This window comes from Crotalus tigris, unplaced genomic scaffold, assembly GCF_016545835.1.
Source record: "Crotalus tigris isolate CLP2741 ecotype Arizona unplaced genomic scaffold, ASM1654583v1 scf7180000018217.1405312, whole genome shotgun sequence".
Lineage (NCBI taxonomy): Eukaryota > Metazoa > Chordata > Lepidosauria > Squamata > Viperidae > Crotalus > Crotalus tigris.
This window is the reverse complement of record NW_024096887.1, coordinates 1,254,597-1,273,394: the sequence shown is the minus strand read 5'-3', so window position 1 is coordinate 1,273,394 and position 18,798 is coordinate 1,254,597. Positions and strand designations below refer to the sequence as shown.

General features: G+C 41.5%; 1 protein-coding gene across 3 annotated transcripts in view; it reads left to right on the top strand.

The window, feature by feature from the left end:
* The window catches only part of FMO4 (flavin containing dimethylaniline monoxygenase 4), an 83,390-nt gene extending 65,257 nt beyond the window's left edge, over window positions 1-18,133 (top strand). The window contains exons 7-8 of one of the 3 annotated variants that reach the window (XM_039349018.1): window positions 1,959-2,031; window positions 17,252-18,133. In XM_039349018.1, coding sequence (XP_039204952.1) covers window positions 1,959-2,031; window positions 17,252-17,636 — 458 coding nt within the window. In that variant the 3' untranslated portion in view covers window positions 17,637-18,133. Of the gene's footprint in view, window positions 1-1,958; window positions 2,032-5,491; window positions 8,062-17,251 lie in introns of those variants that run through there. The other 2 variants (XM_039349020.1, XM_039349019.1) reach the window with 2 other exon arrangements.
* The last annotated feature ends 665 nt before the right edge of the window (window positions 18,134-18,798 follow it).

Genomic DNA, 18,798 nt, shown 5'->3' with positions numbered 1-18,798 from the left:
ACCTCTTCTGCCCAAAACTTTTCGGTCTTCATAACCTGGTTCCATATCCTGCTGTGGTATAGTAGCTTGGAAATTTCTGGGGTTGTTGCCTATTTTCCAAGTAGCATCTAGAAAGGAGACATCTTTCCATTAACTTTAATATGCAAGAAAGATGGGACTCTCACATCACTCAGTGTTGTCTTTCTGGCAACTAATAGTCAAAATGTAAAAGTTGAATTTCTATAATCTCACTTCTTGGCTTTGCTGCAAAATGAAATAGTTGCCAGACAATTAAGACCTTTCCAATTTGAAAGATGGCTCAATCTCACAGGAGATGAATACATCAAAAGGAAACAAAAATAACATATACCATGTTTCCTCGAAAATAAGACCTGGTCTTATAAATTTTTTTGGCTCCAAAAGATGCATTAGGTCTTCTTTTGGGGGGATGTCTTATTTTTTCCACTGTCTTGCCTCGTGGCAGCAGCACCAACAACCCCATCCAGCAGCAGTCTATGTGGCCGCCACTGGCCCACTTCTCACTACTGATCTCACGTGATCTCAAGGTACTTTAGGCCTCTGTTCTCTGCAAATGGAGGCCTGGATGAGATTTACAGCAAAAGGCTTTGCAAATGGAGGTAAGGGCTGAAACATCAAAGCCTTCCCTCCATTTGCAAAGACATTCGCCATCTTTGCAAAAAACCTCTGCCGCCAAGAATGGAGCCCTGGGTTGACGTGCACATTGCTTCCGGGCTCCATTTCACTGGCAGAGGTCTTCAGGAAAAGACCTCTGCAACCGAGAACAGCACAATGGATTTGCCACAGAAGAAATGGGCCAGTGGTGGCCATGCAGGCTCCTGCTGGACGGGATTGTTGGTGCCACCATTGCGAGGCAAGGCAGATGTCAGGGCGTGGGAGACCTGGCTGCGATGCCCCAGAGGTAAACGGGTATGGGGCACGTAGGGCAGCTCCACCCTCTCCCCCACTTGCCTTGGCTCATCTCATGGCAGCAGCACTATGAACAACCAGATGGAATGGGCGGGCAGCCAGCTGCACAGCCTCCTAACTAGGGCTTATTTTGGGGATAGGGCTTATATTAGACACATGCATAAAAATCAAGTAAGGGCTTATTTTCAGGATAGGTATTACTTTCAGGGAAACACGGTAACAAAACTTTTTAATATTAAGTATTAAAATGCAGATATTCAATACTGAGGCAGATAATTGCAGAGCTGCCCCAATTAAAGTAATATAGCTGCTTGCAAAATAGTTGATAAAGAAAATTTCACAAAAAGATCAGGATCTAGACAAACAAGATGATAGTCATCTGATTCATTTGTAGCAGAGAGAGAGAGTTTCAAACTATTGTTACAAATCAAAGAGACTTTAAAAGATATCGGTATTAATTAGTAGCACAGAAGAGCTATGACTAATATATAATCCAACATAAGTATTAACCAATACTATACACATGAATTGGACCCATATAGAAAGCTTAAGTGGATTGTTGATGTTTAATATTGCTGTTTTTTAATCTCCTACAAATTAGTGCAAGATAACAGAAAAACAGCACTTAGTTAAAACCTTCAATTAACACAGCATTGTTTTTCACATATATATCTTGTGTGCTTCGTTTTGAAACAATTTGAATGAGAAATTGATTAATTTTTATTTCACATGCAGTAGCATATGGGTAAAATTCAGAAGTTTGCTGAGATGGATGGATGGAAGGACAGACAGAAGGCCACTAAAAAAATTACTTAGAAACTTGTTCTCAGCAGCAAAGCAAACAGAGGCTGTGAACATTTTGGTTAATCATCTGTGACATGATTAATAAGGTGACCATCTTATTAATGACCATAGTTAACATTGTGACTAGCCACAGAGTGTGAGCCTAACAGGCCATCTTTCCTAAAGAAACTCAAAGCAACAATGTTGTGGTCAAAGCTCATCCATATTGTTCCTTTTTTCCTTACCAGGATCTAGTAAGCTGCCTCCAGTGAACAGAATGATGAATGACATTGCTAAGCAGAAGAAAAGGCTCCTTAAAAAGTATGAAATGTTATATATTATTTTGAAAGCTATAGTTAGTACTTTTTGCCTCTCAGCTTCAGTGAATTAGAAAATGTTAAACCATAGATTCAACAAACATTATTTCAAGGTATCATTCTGGCAAAGTACCCGAAAGGTATATGCAAAGTTCCTGGGAAGAAGTTAACAGACAGAAATTCTTTAAAGAGAAGACATGATATTCCTAAAATAAGACAAGGCAAAACATATCACAAAGAACTAGGTAAATTGGAAAGGGCATAGCAAAGATCCACACTGTTTTTTTAAATGTAAAATAATAATCTCTATTTCCATTCAGCTCAACTTCTGGTAATTTCGTGGACACGTTTATGTGCATTTTAGCAACTGGTCCTTTACTGACATTATTAAGGTGACCAATCGTCCTCCTTTAGGGAGGACAGTCCTTCTTTTGTAAGTTCTGTCCTCTCTCGAAAAGTGTCCTCCTACATGTCCTCCTATTTGAAGACTAATCTGTAAATCTCCATATTCGATCGATGCCGATCCGATCCGTTGTGATGTGCCATATTTGTATTTGACATGATGATTCGTCAAGGCTCGGTACAGTGCGGCGAGATGTGATTATGAGACATGTGCGCTCCGCACAGGAGAATTGTTTTGAGAGAGTGTGCCGCACGTAAGTGGCTTCGTTTACTTCTTACCAAAACACGACACGGCACACACACATACATTAGACTCACTTTTTTTTCTTCAATTTATTTGTGTCCTCCTTCTCATTGTAAAAAAGTTGGTCACCTTAACATTATGTTATCCTGGTTTAGAAAGAAAAATTGAATCTGAGGTCTTAATCTCATATCTCCCTAACCACAGCATGATCATGCTCCAGTTTTAAATACCATGTCCTGATGACATTGCCTTCATCTCATCCTCAAACCCTAGCTGAATCAATTTAACTCATCTTTATCTGTTTTAGTTTTAAAGTAATTGTTTTCTCTTTTCTCCTGATACAATATAATTTAGCACATTTCATCAATGATATGGTAACTCAGGATTAGGATATGCCATTTGATCATGGAAAGATTGGACATCTACCCGTATAATGCCTCGCAAATGGTTTTCAAATTTCTTGTCAAATCTTGTTTGTCAAATCAATTCAAATCTTTATTACAGTAGACCAGCATATCTAGTAGATCATCACTTATGTATGAGCCAGCAGTGTGCTACAGTTACCAAAAAAGCTAATGCAGTCCTAGGTTGCATCAACAGATGGATAGTTTCAAGATCACATTAAAAAGTAGTAATGCCACTAGTGAGACCACAGTGGGAAAATCCAATTCTGGTCACCACCATACAAAAAAGATGTTGAGACCCTAGAATAGTGTTGGCGAACTTATGGCACGCATGCCAGAAGTGGCACGCGGAGTCCTCTCTGTGGGCACGTGGCATTGCCCCAGCACATGTCTCTAAAAGGTTCGCCATCACTGCCCTAGAAAGAATGCAAAGAAGAGTAGCAAAGATGACAAGGGGTCTGGAAGCTAAACCATATAATGAATGATTGAAGAAACTAGGTATGTCTAGTCTAATGAAGATAAAGAGTGATAGGATAACTGTCTTCCAATACTTGAAGAGTTGTCACAGAGAAGAGGGGATCAACTTATTCTCCACCTGAGGGCAGGACAAGAAGTAATGGGTGGAAGATCATTAAATAGAGCTCCAATCTAGAACTAAGGAGAAATTTCTTGACAGTGAGAATAATTAATCACTGGAATAGTTTGCCTCTAGAAGTTGTGAGTGCTCCATCACTGGTGGTTTTCAGAAAGAGACTGGACGGCCATTTATCCAGAATGATCTAGGACAGCAGCTCCCAACTTATACCCTGCACCCCTAGAACGCTTCTGATATAGTCTCACACCCCTTACAATAGTTCAAAATAACGGCAATGAATTATGCATATACACTATGATTTTGAAAGCCCAAGTTTTTGCACCCCTGGAATATCATCTCATATCCCCAGGGGGTGCGAGCACCCCCAGTTGGGAACCCCTAATCTAGGATCTGCTGCTATAGGCAGGAGGTTGCATTAGAAGACTACCAAGATCCTTTCCAACCCTATTCTTCTATATAGTTCTATGTGTCATGTTAAGTAACTTTACAGATTGCTAAACCAGGCATTCTAAGCAACTGCCTATTTTGACTCATTCCTACATTAGCGACTACAATTGAAGATTGTGTTTTCCTGACTGCAGGGCTATATAGTGGGAAGGGAAGCTGGGAGAATTTATCAATAACTTTCTTTAATTTGTCATGCATTGAAACAATAAGGGTAGAACATGCCGCTTTCTTGTTACTGCGGCATTGTAAAGATCAGCAATTGGGATAAAACATTTTATTATACTGCTTGTGGATATTACTGGTATATAGGTGTGGCCTAAGAGTTGCTGCTTCACTTATGTAGGTAAAAAAACTAACAGGTACAGAAGAGTGTGTAACTCTTCCTGGCTGTTTTAACACTCTTTATCAAGTTATTTTCTTAATCTAAATAGATGTTGAATGCTATTTTCAGAGATACACAGTGTACCCTCTGATAGAAAGGCGATATATACCAAAGATAAAAAGAAATCTTCTAGGTCCTCCAGACAGAAGAGTTATGTATAGTGACCTGCAATACTGGCCCCAAACCCTTTAAAAGCATTAGAGAACATAAGACAGGTTGAAGATCCAGGGGTTTTCAGCCTTAAAGCATTGAAGGAAAAAAATTATTATATGATGCAGTTTATAGTTGTCAACCATCCATAGGGTGCCTTCATGTGGCCATAAAAAATAAGTTCCATTACACCTTGACTCATGAAGTATTTCCAGGCTTAATGCCATTAAGAAAAAGAAACCAAGAAACCCACCCGTGGCTGGTGTTACACAACTATTGGGCGTGCCCCCTATGGCGATGGGGTTGCTGGTTCAAGTGCCATGGACCAATGCAATATTATTGTAGTAATGATGTTTATATAAAACAAACAAGATGAAAAAATAATAGAATACATGTGATGTTGCCATAGCAATGTCCTCAACTTGGTGCCTATTTTTAGGGCTTTATACATCAGTGATGAAAAACCAACCCTACTTTTTTAGGGGGTTTGAAACATGCTCTTTCTAATGAGAATGATTTAACAGAGTTTCCAGGAGGATTTTTTTTTGTAAAAGTGGGCTGAAAATATCATAGTTTTGGTGTTTTTACAAAAAAACATCAACTTTACACTCAATTTGTAAACTATTGGAAAGCAGTAGGAGAATGAAATTTTATATTTGAAAACCTTGTGGTGCTAAGTTATTATGCACAAAGTTTCACGTTTATCATACCTTTCCTTCCAATATATAAAAAGCCAAACTTTAAACCTTTTTTTGAGCAGCAATATTTTCGGCCAAATTTGCTCCAAATTATCTAGATGAAGATCGCTCATGACAATGTGTTTATTATTTTGTTTAATAGAGCACCAAAAGTTGTACGAGATGGCCAAGTTTTGTTTCTCTCAAGCAAAATATTGCCGGAGATATTATGTCTCAAAGTTGCTGGAATCTCAGAGTCATACTGTAGAAGGCTGCGGTATGGGGTCAAACAAATGACTATATCTCCGCAAGTATTGCATCAGCAAACGTAACACTTTACCAATGTTCATTGGGGACATATGTGCATGTTCATACAAAATTTCGTCAAAATCCACGATGTTTGAGCAGGGACCCCCAGACCACTTGACATGGAATGACCCACAGGAGAATTACAGGGAGAAGGTGTTATAATGCTCACCTTTTTTTTCTGTAAAATTCTGTGGATGAGGCACAGTACAAAATCTGACCTAGAAGCATCTCAGTTATTCAACTGTGGTAACTATCCAGAATTGTGGCTCCTCTGCATGGTTAGACACTTCTAATTAGATTCTTCTGATTTCAGGCAACATATGTTTGGTCTGGATATATATGACAATTGTTTTTGTTTTAATCAGGAATAATATTAAGAAACGCGAATAATATCCTATTGGCTTTTTCTTGTGCTACAGGAGAGAGAGTAAACAGACCCCAGAGGCAAGGCAAAACTTGAGGAGACCTGAGCAATTTACTGCTCTGGGTGGAAGATAATTTACTGGTTTAAAGCAGGGGTCCCCAACCCCTGGCCCAGCAACCAGTCCGCACAAACAAGCAAAGCCTCATCCATGGGATACAGGCAGCACACAAAACCACACACCCTCTGGTCTGTGGAAAAACTTCTCTCCATGGAACCGGTCCCTGGTGCCCAAAAGGTTGGGGACCTCTGTTTTAAAGGACATGAATGTCCTTTACATATGAATGGGTCACATTTAACTTCAGAGAGGAAGAAACTTTTCTGTTGTTCTATTTCTATTGTTTCTGATGTTTCAGATATTGCAAGTTTCCTTTTTAGTTTCAAAAAGAAAACTCAAACTATTACTCAACAGGATCTATCAGAGTTCCTTTCCCTATAAATCAAACACTAACTGATAGACACATCAGGCTAAGTCATAGCTTAATGCAAGTATAGAGGTTTTTATTCATTGAATATGATATTGAACTGTAAATTGCTGCTGCACCATTGGAACAAATTGCTACACAGTGAGTCCATAATATTCCATGTTCACTGAAAAAATTGTTGATTATTGTGAATATTTCTTCCCCAGTGGTTCTGCCAGGTAGTGGGCAGCAAAATAATATGTGTTCCAGTATATCATCTGAATCAGGAACACACTCAAAGAAAATTAATTGTGCTTCACCAGCAATGTCAGTGTTTTCGTCCAATTGAAATGCAAATTTTTCTCCTGCTGTGATCTTTTCCACTACTTGTTGAATAACATCTGTGGCCATATCTTGTATTTGTCTTTGGATGGTGTTATCAGAACATGGAATATTATGAATAATATCAGCCATTTTTTCATCAAAGAGAATTAAAGCAATTGCAATGGCAGAGGGAACCACGATTTTTCAACGATTGTGTGAGGCTTATTTCGTTTTGTTGCTATCAAGGACAATTCATAAGATGCTTCCAGACACCTTTTCGAGATGGTTGTGAACTTCATGAAAAAGCATGGCATTTTATAAATTTGTCTTTCTTCTTCACAAAAGAAACTTTTTGGTGTGCTCTTTATGTTTTGTTGTAAAATGTCTCTGGAGCAAAAAAGGCTTCTGTCATGGTTCCGATAGATGAAACCAGTAAAAGAACTTCAAGGCAAGATTTCTTCCTTAAAGAACATTTTATTAGGAAACAAAGTATTGGCACTTACATAGTTGAACCCAAAACTGAAATTCCCTCCCTCCAGATACAAAGTAACAAGTTGCAATTCCCACCCCAAAGGAGCTGTCAGAAATCACATTCTCCAATTAACACAAAATGTGGGCTTTCCTTCCCAGCTTCTCAGCCCGCCAAAACTTTATCAAGTAATGACCTTGAGTTCCCACACAGCTGCAGTTGTTATGGTGAACTAAACCCTCAAGCATTTACTCCATCCCCCCCTTCTACATCTTAACTTCAAAACAGTAAATAAGGCATTCTAAAGCAAAGGTAAAATGGCTGCTATTCTCAGTTGTCAGAGCATTGACATCCATTGTCACAGCATTGACATCTGGCCCCCCTTAATAGAAAGGAGTAGTCCTGCGATTTAAACAGAAGCATATGTTAAGGGTTGCTCCTAGGCTTATTAGGATGTTTGCTGTAAAATTTATGAATAAGTCTGTTAGCTTTAACATCAGTAGATTTTACCCAAGTTGCATCTGACAGTGGGTAGCCTTTCCACTGTACTAAATACTGTAACGTCCCTTGGTATAACCTAGAATCAAGAATACGTTTCACTTTGTAATGTGTTTCCCCAGCCACTAACAGAGTACCAGGAGCTTTCTTGGGAGGAGGTCACAAAGCTGATTCACGGAAAGGTTTTAATAATGTCATGGTTCCGACAGATGAAACTCTTCAAAGAACTTTGAGGCATTGTTTACCTTAAAGAATCTTTATTTGAGTAGCATAGCATTGGCACATACATAGGCAAAGCCAAAATCTGAATTCCCCTCCCCTCAGCACATAGTATCAAAGCACAATACCCTTCTCTAATTAACAGTCATAAATCACATTCTCCAATTAGTTTGAAATGCAGGCTTTCCCTGCAGTTCTTCAACTCGCCATTTCTTATCATCTCTTATTTCAAAAAACCTTGGTTCTCACGCTAGTTACAATATTGTTATGTCTAACTAAACTCCCATGCACATTCCTCCTCCCACCCAGTATCATCTAATTCTAACTCTAATTCTAAGAGTAAAACATAAGAAGGAAAATGGCTGCATCTACATATGTTGTCAAAGCAAGAACATCTGATGTTAGCAGCGTTGACATTTGGCTCCCCTTACAAAAGGGACAGATCCTGTAACATAAACAAAAGCATATGTTAGGGACTGTCTCTCGGTTTGTTAGGGTGTTTCCTATAGAACCTCTGTTGACTTTCACATCACTAGCTTTCACCCAAGTGGCTTTAGACAGCGAGTATCCCTTCCATTGTACTAGGTACTGCAATTTCCCTTTAAAAATTCTAGAATCAAGAATATGCTTTACTTCATAGTGAGTCTGACCTGCTACCACAAGGGGTCCGGATGCCTTCTTAGGGTGAGGTCTTAAAGTGGAGCCCCGAAAAGGTTTCAACAAGCTGCAGTGGAAGACAGGTGAACTCTCCCTAAAAGCCTAGGGAGTTTTAATTCTACTGTGACTGGGTTAATAATCTTTACGATGGGGAAAGGCCCCAAGAATTTCGGTCCTAATTTCTTGCTGGGTAATTTGAGGTGTAAATATTAGTCGACAGATAAACGTTTTCCCCAACTTGGAATGCTCTTTGAGGAGCCCTCTTTTTATCTGCCTGCTTTTTATAGGTCTCAGAAATCTTTTTTTAAAGCAGTTTTCATGGCTCTCCAAACTTTTTCCCACCCCCTCACCCATTGATCAAGTGTCTGAGAAGCAGAGGACACTGGAGAGTATTCAGGTATTGGGCTGAACTCTTTTCCTGTGGCTACTCTGAAAGGCGTGAAGCTGGTACTGCTGTGAACAGAATTATTGTAAGCCACCTTTGCAAAAGGGATGAGATTGATCCAGTTGGTTTGTTGGTAGGAAATATAACATCTGAGATATTGTTCCACCATCTTGTTAGCAGATTCTGCAGCCCCATTAGTAGATGGGTAAAAAGCAGATGATAGACCTTGAGATGATCCAATTAATTTAAGAAAGCTCCTCCAAAACCTAGCTGTGAACTGCACCGCCCTGTCTGAAATTATTCATTTAGGGGCGCCATGCAGCTGGTAGATATGTTTCAAGAACATTTAGTCAGTTGTTGGGCAGATGGGAGTCCTTTGTAGGTGATGAAGTGAGCCTGCTTTGAAAACAGGTCTATCACAGTCTAGATGACTGTATTTCCTCTACTTTCAGGTAGGTCTACTATAAAGTCCATAGCAATTTCTTCCCATGACTGAGAAGGATCTGCCACTGGCTGCAGTAACCCAGGGGGTTTCACTGGAATTCTTTTCATGGTGGCACATACAGTACAACTCCTGACATAATTTTCCAATCCCGTTTTAACCCCGGCCACCAGAACTACCAGTGGATGAGATGTAGAGTTTTTAAATATCCAAAGTGTCCAGCCTGATTTACATCATGGCTGTGTTTGAGAGCATTAAGATGGAGGGCTTCTGGCAAGTACAATTTCCCCCCTTTGTAAGCCAAACCATCCCTGCATGTTAGGGAGGTTTGATTATCCTTGAACCATTGATCGGTGATGAGCTCTTCTTTTATTTTCTTTGCCCCAGGGTCATCAGGATTAGGGGTCCTGCGACGCGTGAATTGAGCAGCAGTTTGTGGATTGAGATAATTGCCTCATTAACCTCTTCACGCTGTTTTTTGTACTGCGGTAGTCTGGGTAGAGCATCAGCTAGGAGGTTTTTCCCTCCCGGAATGTACTTTAGAGTGAAGTTAAAACAGTTAAAGTACTGTGCCCAACACAACTGTTTCGGGGACAATTTGCGGGGAGTTTTCAGTGCTGCTAGATTTTTGTGATCTGTCCATACTTCAAAAGGCACTTTGCTACCTTCTAGATAGTGTCTCCAGTTTATTAGAGCCCATCTGATTGCGAAAATCTCCTTTTCCCAGATTGCCCATCTCCTTTCACTCTCAGTATTTTTTTCGAGGTGTAGGCGCAGGGTTGCAGGGTCCCACTTTGGTTCTTTTTCAGTAATACAGCTCCGATGGCCACGTTGCTGACATCGGCTTGAATTACAAAGGGCTCCCCTGGGCAGGAGTGCTTTAGGACTGGTTCAGCAACAAATAGTCTTTTTAAATTCTCAAACAGTCTGACAACTCATAGTCCATGCTAGTGATTGGCCTGGTCACGGCTTCCCTCCTCCTTTGCCTCTTTCGAGTAATTCTGTAAGGGGTAGGGCAACCTCAGCAAAGGAGGGGATGAATTGACAGTAGAAGTTGGCAAAACCTAGGAAGCTCTGGAGCTGTTTGCAAATCTTTGGAGGCTGCCATTCAATTACAGCTTTCACTTTGGCTGGGTCCATTTCAATGCCCTCGTTGGAAATTCTATAACCAAGATAATCTAATCGGATCTGGTGAAATTCACATTTTGACAGTTTGACATAAAGCTTGGCATTCAATAGTTTCTTTAACACTTCTCTCACCAGCTTTATATGATCAGTCATATTTGTGCTGTATATCAGGATGTCATCAAGATACACCAGAACCCCTTTGTATAAATGATCATGTAGGACCTCATTAATCAGCTGCATGAATACGGCAGGGGGCCCCTGTAGCCCAAATGGCATGACTTTGAACTGATAGCTTCCCATGGGGCAGTTGAAGGCAGTCTTCCACTCATCTCCCTCATTTATCCTCACCCGGTAATATGCTTCTCTCAGGTCTAACTTAGTGAAGACATTCCCCTTAGCCAGGTGGGTTAGTAAGTCCTTTAGGAGGGTGAGGGGATATTTATTTCCCACACTCACCATGTTCAAAGATTTATAATCAATGCAGAGACGAAGAGACCCATCTCTTCGTATATAGGCAAAGCCAAAATCTGATTCCCCTCCCCTGAGGACATAGTATCAAAGCACAATACCCTTCTTTAATTAACAGTCATAAATCACATTCTCCAATTAGTTTGAAATGCAGGCTTTCCCTCCAGTTCTTCAATTCACCATTTCTTATCATCTCTTATTTAAAAAAAAACCTTGGTTCTCACACTAGTTACAATATTGTTATGTGTAACTAAACTCCCATGCACATTCCTCCTCCTCCCCCCCAGTATCATCTAATTCTAACTCTAATTCTAAGAGTAAAACATAAGAAGGAAAATGGCTGCATCTCTATATGTTGTCAAAGCAAGAGCATCCGATGTTAGCAGCGTTGACAAATAAACTGCAATGAAATACAGGGTGGATTTTTCCTAAAAGTCGCGGGAACTTCAACACCCCAGTAACTGAGTTCAGGATTTTTACAATTGGGAAAGGACCTAGGTCCCAATTTTTTACTGGGTAATATGAGTCTCAGATATTTTGTGGATGGAACATGGAACAATCTTTGGGGAGCTCTTTTTTATCGGCTTGCTTTTTATATGTTTCCAAGGCTTTTTTCTGTGCTTTTTTAGTATTGTCCCACACCTCCCTCCAAGCTGACATCCATTGGTCTAGAGCAGTGGTTTTCAACCTGTGGGTTGGGACCCCATTTGGGGTCGAACGACCATTTCACGGGGGTCGCCAAACAATGCAGTCCGCCATTTTTCCCCTTTTTCTTAGCTGTGCTACTCCCTTTTATTCTATTGGCTTTTGAAAGCCAATAGAATAGACTCTCTTGAATAGAGTCTAATTCTATTGGCTTTCAAAAGCCAATAGGAATTGTCCAGGCTGTCTCTGCCCTGCTGAGCCCGCCAAAAGTCCCATTCTGCAAACGGTGCTGCACCAGTTGAGTAGTCTCGACTTACGACCATTGAGTAGTCCTCGACTTACAACCTGTTGAGGGGTCACGGCATTAAAAAGGTTGAGAACCACTGATCTAGAGTCTGGGAGGTAGGGGTCTTGGGGATAGTCAGGTATTGGGTTGAATTCCTTCCCAGTAGCAATCTTAAAAGGCATAAAACCAGTGCTGCTATGGACAGTGTTGTTGTAAGCTACTTCAGCGAAAGGGAGGAGGTCAGCCCAGTTTGTTTGCTGGTAATCCACATAGCATCTAAGGTATTGCTCCACCATTGCTTTTGCTTTTTCAGCCACCCCATTCATAGATGGATGAAAAGACGATGACAGCCCCTGTGATGAGCCAATTATTTTCAGAAAATGTCTCCAAAATTTAGCCATAAATTGAACCCCTCTGTCAGAAAGTACTCGCTTTGGCGCACCATGTAGTCTGTAAATATGTTTAAGGAACATCTTAGCCAGAGCTAAGATGGGAGACCAGAGCAGGCAAAGATCAATCATAGTCCATATCACTGTGTTTCCTCTGCTTTCAGGTAGTTCAACAATAAAATCCATAGCAATCTCTTCCACTGGCTGCAATATCCCAGGGGGCTTCCTGGAATTCTTCTCATGGTGGCATACACTGCGCAGCTTTTGACATAGTTTTCCATGTTTTTCTTCAAACCCGGCCACCAAAATTGTCGTCGAATTAAATGTAGCGTTTTTAAATAACCAAAGTATCCAGCTTGTTTTACATCATGGCTGCGTTGGAGCACTTGGAGCCTGAGAGTTTTGGGCAGATATAATTTCCCCCCTTGTACACCAGCCCATCTCTATAGGTCAAGATGCTTTGATTGTCCTTAAAACATTGATCATTGATCAGTTTTAACTTCTTCGTTACAGGATCATCAGGTTTAGGAGCTTTTGTGGGTGGGGTTTTCTGTGGTGTTATCTGGATGACAATCTGGGATGCTGGCATAATAGAGTCAATGACTTGCTCATGTTGACTCTTATATTGAGGCAATCTGGATAGGGCATCAGCTAAGAAATTCTTTCCCCCTGGTATGTATTTTAGGGTGAAATTAAACCAATTAAAGTATTGTGCCCAGCGCACTTTTTGGGGGATAGTTTGTGAGGAGTTTTCAGTGCCTATAAGTTTTTGTGATTAGTCCATACTTTGACAGGTACTTTGCTCCCTTCCAGGTAATGACATCATGTCAGTAGCACCCATCGAATTGCAAAAGCTTCCTTCTCCCAAACTGCTCACCTCCTCTCACAGTAGGTGAATTTTTTTGAAGTATAGGTGCAGGGTTGTAGGACTCCTTCATGATTTCTTTGCAAAAGTACTGCTCCTACTGCTACATCACTAGCATTGGTTTGAATCACAAATGGTTCCCCTGGGTAGTGTGTTTTAGGATTGGCTTGGCTACAAATAGTCTTTTCAAATTTTCAAAAGTGGTTTGACAGTTCAAAGCCCATGCAAGTGGCTGGCCCAGTCATGGCTTCCCCCCTTCTTTACCCATTTTTAATAAGTATGTCAGGGGCAAAGCAATTTCAGCAAATGAAGGGATGAATTGACAGTAAAAATTTGCAAATCCTAGAAAGCTCTGAAGCTGTTTTTGAGTCTTTGGGGGTTGCCATTCAATTACAGTCTTTACCTTGGCAGGGTCCATCTCTAAGCCCTCATTGGAAATTCTGTAGCCCAAATAATCCAGTCATGTCTGATGAAATTCACACTTTGACAATTTAATGTATAGCTTAATGCTTAGCAATTTTTTCAGTACTTCTCATACTAAGTTCACATAGTCAGTCATATTTTTGGAATAGATTAAGATGTCATCAAGATACACCAAAACCCCTTTATATAAATGATTGTGCAGCACCTAGTTAATCAGCTGCATGAAGACAGCGTAGTCCAAATGGCATAACTTTGAATTGATAGCTGCCCAAAGGACAGTTAAAAGCAGTTTTCCATTCATCCCCTTCTCTTATTCTCACGTAGTAGTACGCCTCTCTTAGATCTAATTTGGTGAAGATATGCCCCTTCGCCAGATAGGTTAGTAGGTCCTTCAAGAGGAGGAGGGGGTACTTATTCTCCACATTCACACAGTTTAACCTTTTATAATACACGCAGAGCCTCAGCAACCAGTCTTTTTTCTCTTTGAATAGCGCCGGAACCCCCACTTGGGATTTAGCCAGTTCAGTGAAGCCTCTGATCAATTTCCTATTAACGTATTGCCATAGTTCCTCCACTTTGAGGGGGATCATGGCATATATTTTTGGTAGCTTGGCTCCCGGTAATATTTCAATGGTGCAATCGTTTGGCCTATATGGTGGTATGACATCACATTCCTTTTCACTGAACACTTCCACCAAGTCTCAATATTCACTGGGGATTAGTGGTTCCCCTGGCAGGGGGATGGTGACTATCTTCACAGTTTCTGCCGGTAGATCTGGTTCTCCACTTACGTCAAAGGAGCCATGAGGGGGATTTGGCCCTATGGGCAATCTCACGGTCCTCATCCCCTTCTCCCACCAAATGAAAGGCTTCCACTTATCCAATCAAGCTAGACCCAAAATCACAGCCTCAGTCATTTTTGGAGTCACCACAAATCCCAATGTGCATCTATTTCTAACTGCACCAGTTCAGTTAGATAGGTGACCAGGGTTCCTCTCATTAAAGATCCATCTGCTTGTTCAAATCTCATAGGTTTGGAGAGCAACCTTGCTCGTATGCCTGTTTTAAGGGCAATTGGCAGGCTGATAATGCACCGGGAGCACCCTGTGAGCACTAGCACACTTAAGCCCATTTGTACCCCTGTCTTAGGGACTATGAGTTTGGCAGCGAGGGAAAAAGATGGAATGGATCAACTCACCATCAGATCATTTTCTCCTTCATTGTCGCTGTAGTACGGAGCCAGCATGGTGGTCAATCCAGCTGGAGTCTCAACCCTCTCCTGAGTGGGTGAGATAACCTGGGTCACAGGTTCCTGAGCAATGCAGCTTGACTTTTCTCTGGTTGGATGCTGGGTAGTTTTCTTCCTCTTCAGCGGCCCAGGTCTGTTTCTCTGCTGGGGGAACAGGACAGGGCAAGCCGCTGCCTGATGTCCCGGCTGGCCACATCTGAAACGCTTGATCGGTGGTGCCAAGGAAGATTTGGGAGGTTCAGCTGCTCTCGTTGCTGGGATTTTATGGGGAGATGGTCATCTAGCAGGTTTTGGTCTTGGAGCCACCGCAGGAGTCGTAGGCTTCTTATAGCAGGTTAGCTTGACATCCATCTATCCGGTACCATTTTTGTAATTGGTCAGGTTTTTTATTCTCTCCCCGGAGAAAGAATAAAAAGCTTTTTTGCCAACTTCCTACCTCACTGTCTCTGGAGCAAAAAAGGCTTCTGTCATGGTTCCGATAGATGAAACCAGTAAAAGAACTTCAAGGCAAGAATTCTTCCTTAAAGAATATTTTATTAGAAAACAAAGTATCAGCACTTACATAGTTGAAACCAAAACTGAAATTCCCTCCCTCCAGATACAAAGTAACGTTGCAATTCCAACCCCAAAGGAGCTGTCAGAAATCAGATTTTCCAATTAACACAAAACACGGGCTTCTCTCACATAGATACTTCTCTCCAAAAGCCTTCCCTCTCTCATACACACACTTCTCCCCAAAAGCCTTCCCTCCCTCTCTCAAGAACACTTCTCCCCAAAAGCCTTCCCCCCTCTCTCTCACACACACTTCTCCCCAAAAGCCTTCTCTCTGTCTCATACACTTCTCCCCAAAAGCCTTCCCCCCTCTCTCTCACGCACACTTCTCCCCAAAAGCCTTCCCTCTCTTTCTCCTCACTGCTTCTCCACCTAGCAGATAACAACCTGAAGCAAGTGTGGCAGGGACTGCAGCATTTAACCAACCATAAAGGCAATACAAGGAACACGGTGAATACCGATGCCTTGCTGGCAGAGCTGCTGAATATCTTCTTCACTCATTATGAGATGAATGAACCAGACCGTGTAGCCCCTGCTGGCCAGCCTTCTGATTCTTAGCCACTCACTTTGTACGAACACCAGGTGAGAGCTGTATTGAAGGCTGTGAATCCCAGCAAATCTGCAGGCCCAGATGGGGTACTGGGGACTGTGGTAAAGAATTGTGCTGATCAATTAGCAGGGATCCTGACAAGGATCTTTGACATCTCCTTGCAAACAGCCTGTATACCATCATGCTTGAAAGCAGCTACTATTGTCCCAGAGAGTTTCCTCCTTCAAATTCCTGGGAGTCTACCTCTGTGAAGATCTTACCTGGAAAATTAATACAGTCCAAGTGGCCAGAAAGGCCCAACAGAGACTCCACTTCCTCAGAGTCTTGTGGAAGAACAGGGTAGAACATCGACTCATGACTTTCTTCTACGGATCTACTATTGAAAGCGTTCTCACACACTGTATTGTGATTTGGTATGCTGGCTTGACAGCTGTGGACAGGAAGGCATTACAGAGGGTGGTGAGCATGGCACAAAACATTGTGGGCTGTTCCCTGACACTACTGGATGACATCGCCAGGGCCCGTTGCCTTGGTAGAGTGAGGAAAATTCTCAGGGATGACTCACACCCTGGTTGGTACCTCTTTACTCTCCTACCATTGGGTAGGAGATATAGAAATATAGCCAGCCGTACCAACAGGCTGAAGAACAGCTTCTATCCATGGGCTGTCAGGCTCTTGAATGGGACATAATTTTATGCATGATAGACTTGTAACGCCGGCGTGCTGTGCAATTAGCTCACAGGGTGTAATAAGTTGGTGGGTTTGTAGTCACTGTGAGTCGTGGGGGGGCATGGAGGGAGGGTCAGCCAATCTCACTGTATACATGTTATACTTTGATAATAAAGGTTCATTCATTCATTCTCTGGCAAAAGACTTTTCTCTTCTCTTTCTCCAGTGTCTTTTTTTTTCTCCCTCTCCCGCCAAAACTGCCTCCTTTTATATGTCTCCTGTCTCCACCCTCCTCCTCCTTTCTCTTCTGGGTGTGCTGGAAGTGCTGATCCTGGGGCCTTTGTCTCGACCCAGCAGCTCTGCAGCTCCCAATGACTTTCTTATGGCAAGTCCTGTGTTGTGCCACTTTAGCTCATTCCCTCCCCCCGCTACACTTATCTAGGCTAGGCAAGGTCACATACCATCTGCCAGGTGCCAATGTCCTACCGGTGGTATGTGTACCACTAGTTTAAAAGCCCTGATCTATAGCTATAGAATACTAATTACTATTTCCATTTGTCTTCTGCTCCAGGGGTACTTCCAGCAAAGAGAAAGAAAAAGAATTATTTGTTTGCTACATGGATGAAATTGCTGTTTGCATAGGGGTTAAGCCCAATGTACCATTACTTTTACTACAGGATCCCAAACTAGCTTTGAAGATCTTCTTTGGTCCTTGTACCTCTTACCAGTATCGCCTTTGTGGACCTGGAAAGTGGAAGAAAGCTAGAAATGCAATTTTGACTCAGTGGGACCGTGTTCTCAAACCCCTGAAGACTCGGATCATAGACAATTCTTCAAAACATATCATGCCATCCCTTTGGAAAAAAATATTTCACTTCACGGCATTCTTTGGAATAACTACATTCATGTTTACATACTTCTGTACTCATTTTATACCAAATAATAAAAACACTTAGTATCATGTTTATATATATTAAGTTTGTACTTTAATCCCAGGTGTAGGTGCTGTATACATCTTAGAACTTTATTTCATAATTTTACAGCAGGAATACAAAGTAATCTAGCATCAAAGCAGCATACAAAATGGAAAAAAATCTTGTAATATATAGTATTTTTGCTCAAAATGTTTATGTCCAATGGAACTTATTTCCCGATATGTTCACCCCATGAAACCTGAGTGATTGTTTCACAGATTATGCAGAATAGCACCCTGACTTTATGTGAAACTGCAACTTTTGTATTCTATTTACTTTTCCACGATCTTCCCAATTTTCATCAGATTCAGGCAACCTGTAGACAACTGTCCTATAATCCTTCCTTATTGACTAATTGTTCTTTCCGATATTGTAAATTCTAAGCTGTATCAACTATTTTAAAATTAAAATGCAATGAAGTATATTTATAGCTTAAAGTGCATCAAGCAAACTCAAATAAAAATAAACATTTACATTCACTAAATGTATTATTATCAGCCTTGTATCATGTGAGCTTAGTTATGAAATACAGTCATCTCACTTTATGGAATGAGGGATCTTTCAATAGGAGACTTCTCCTGGAATCAAATCACAAAATGATTTGCACATTCCTATTTTTTAAAGAGGCAATTAAACCTTTAAAGTTTTTGGATACCTTGAGTTGCTGCTGACTGAAATAATACTGGGCTACAAATAACGTTATGTCCTCCCAATCCCACCAGGAACATATCCCAGGAACAATGTTATATCTTATCCCCAGTCCTCAGCTAAGGCAGTCTTGAACTCATCTTTACCTGTTCTGGTTTTAAAATATTGATTTTCTTTTTCCCTAGACCAGCGGTTCTCAACCTGTGGGTCACGACCCTTTTGGGGGTCGAACAATGCTTTCACAGGGGTCGCCTAAGACCATCGGAAAACACATATTTCCGATGGTTTTTAGAAATCGAGACACCGCTTCTCTATCTGGCTGCCGCCACCGCCCTCCTCCTCCGCTCTCCTCCTCCTCCACCACCTCCAGGGCACCCTTCTCCTCTGACAACGCCTGCTCCTGCCGCCGCAGTGCCATCATGCGCGTCCCCGACATCACCCTGGGCTGGCTCAGCAGCCGGTCCAAGCCGAGCCAGGTCTGGGCCGCTGCTGGCGC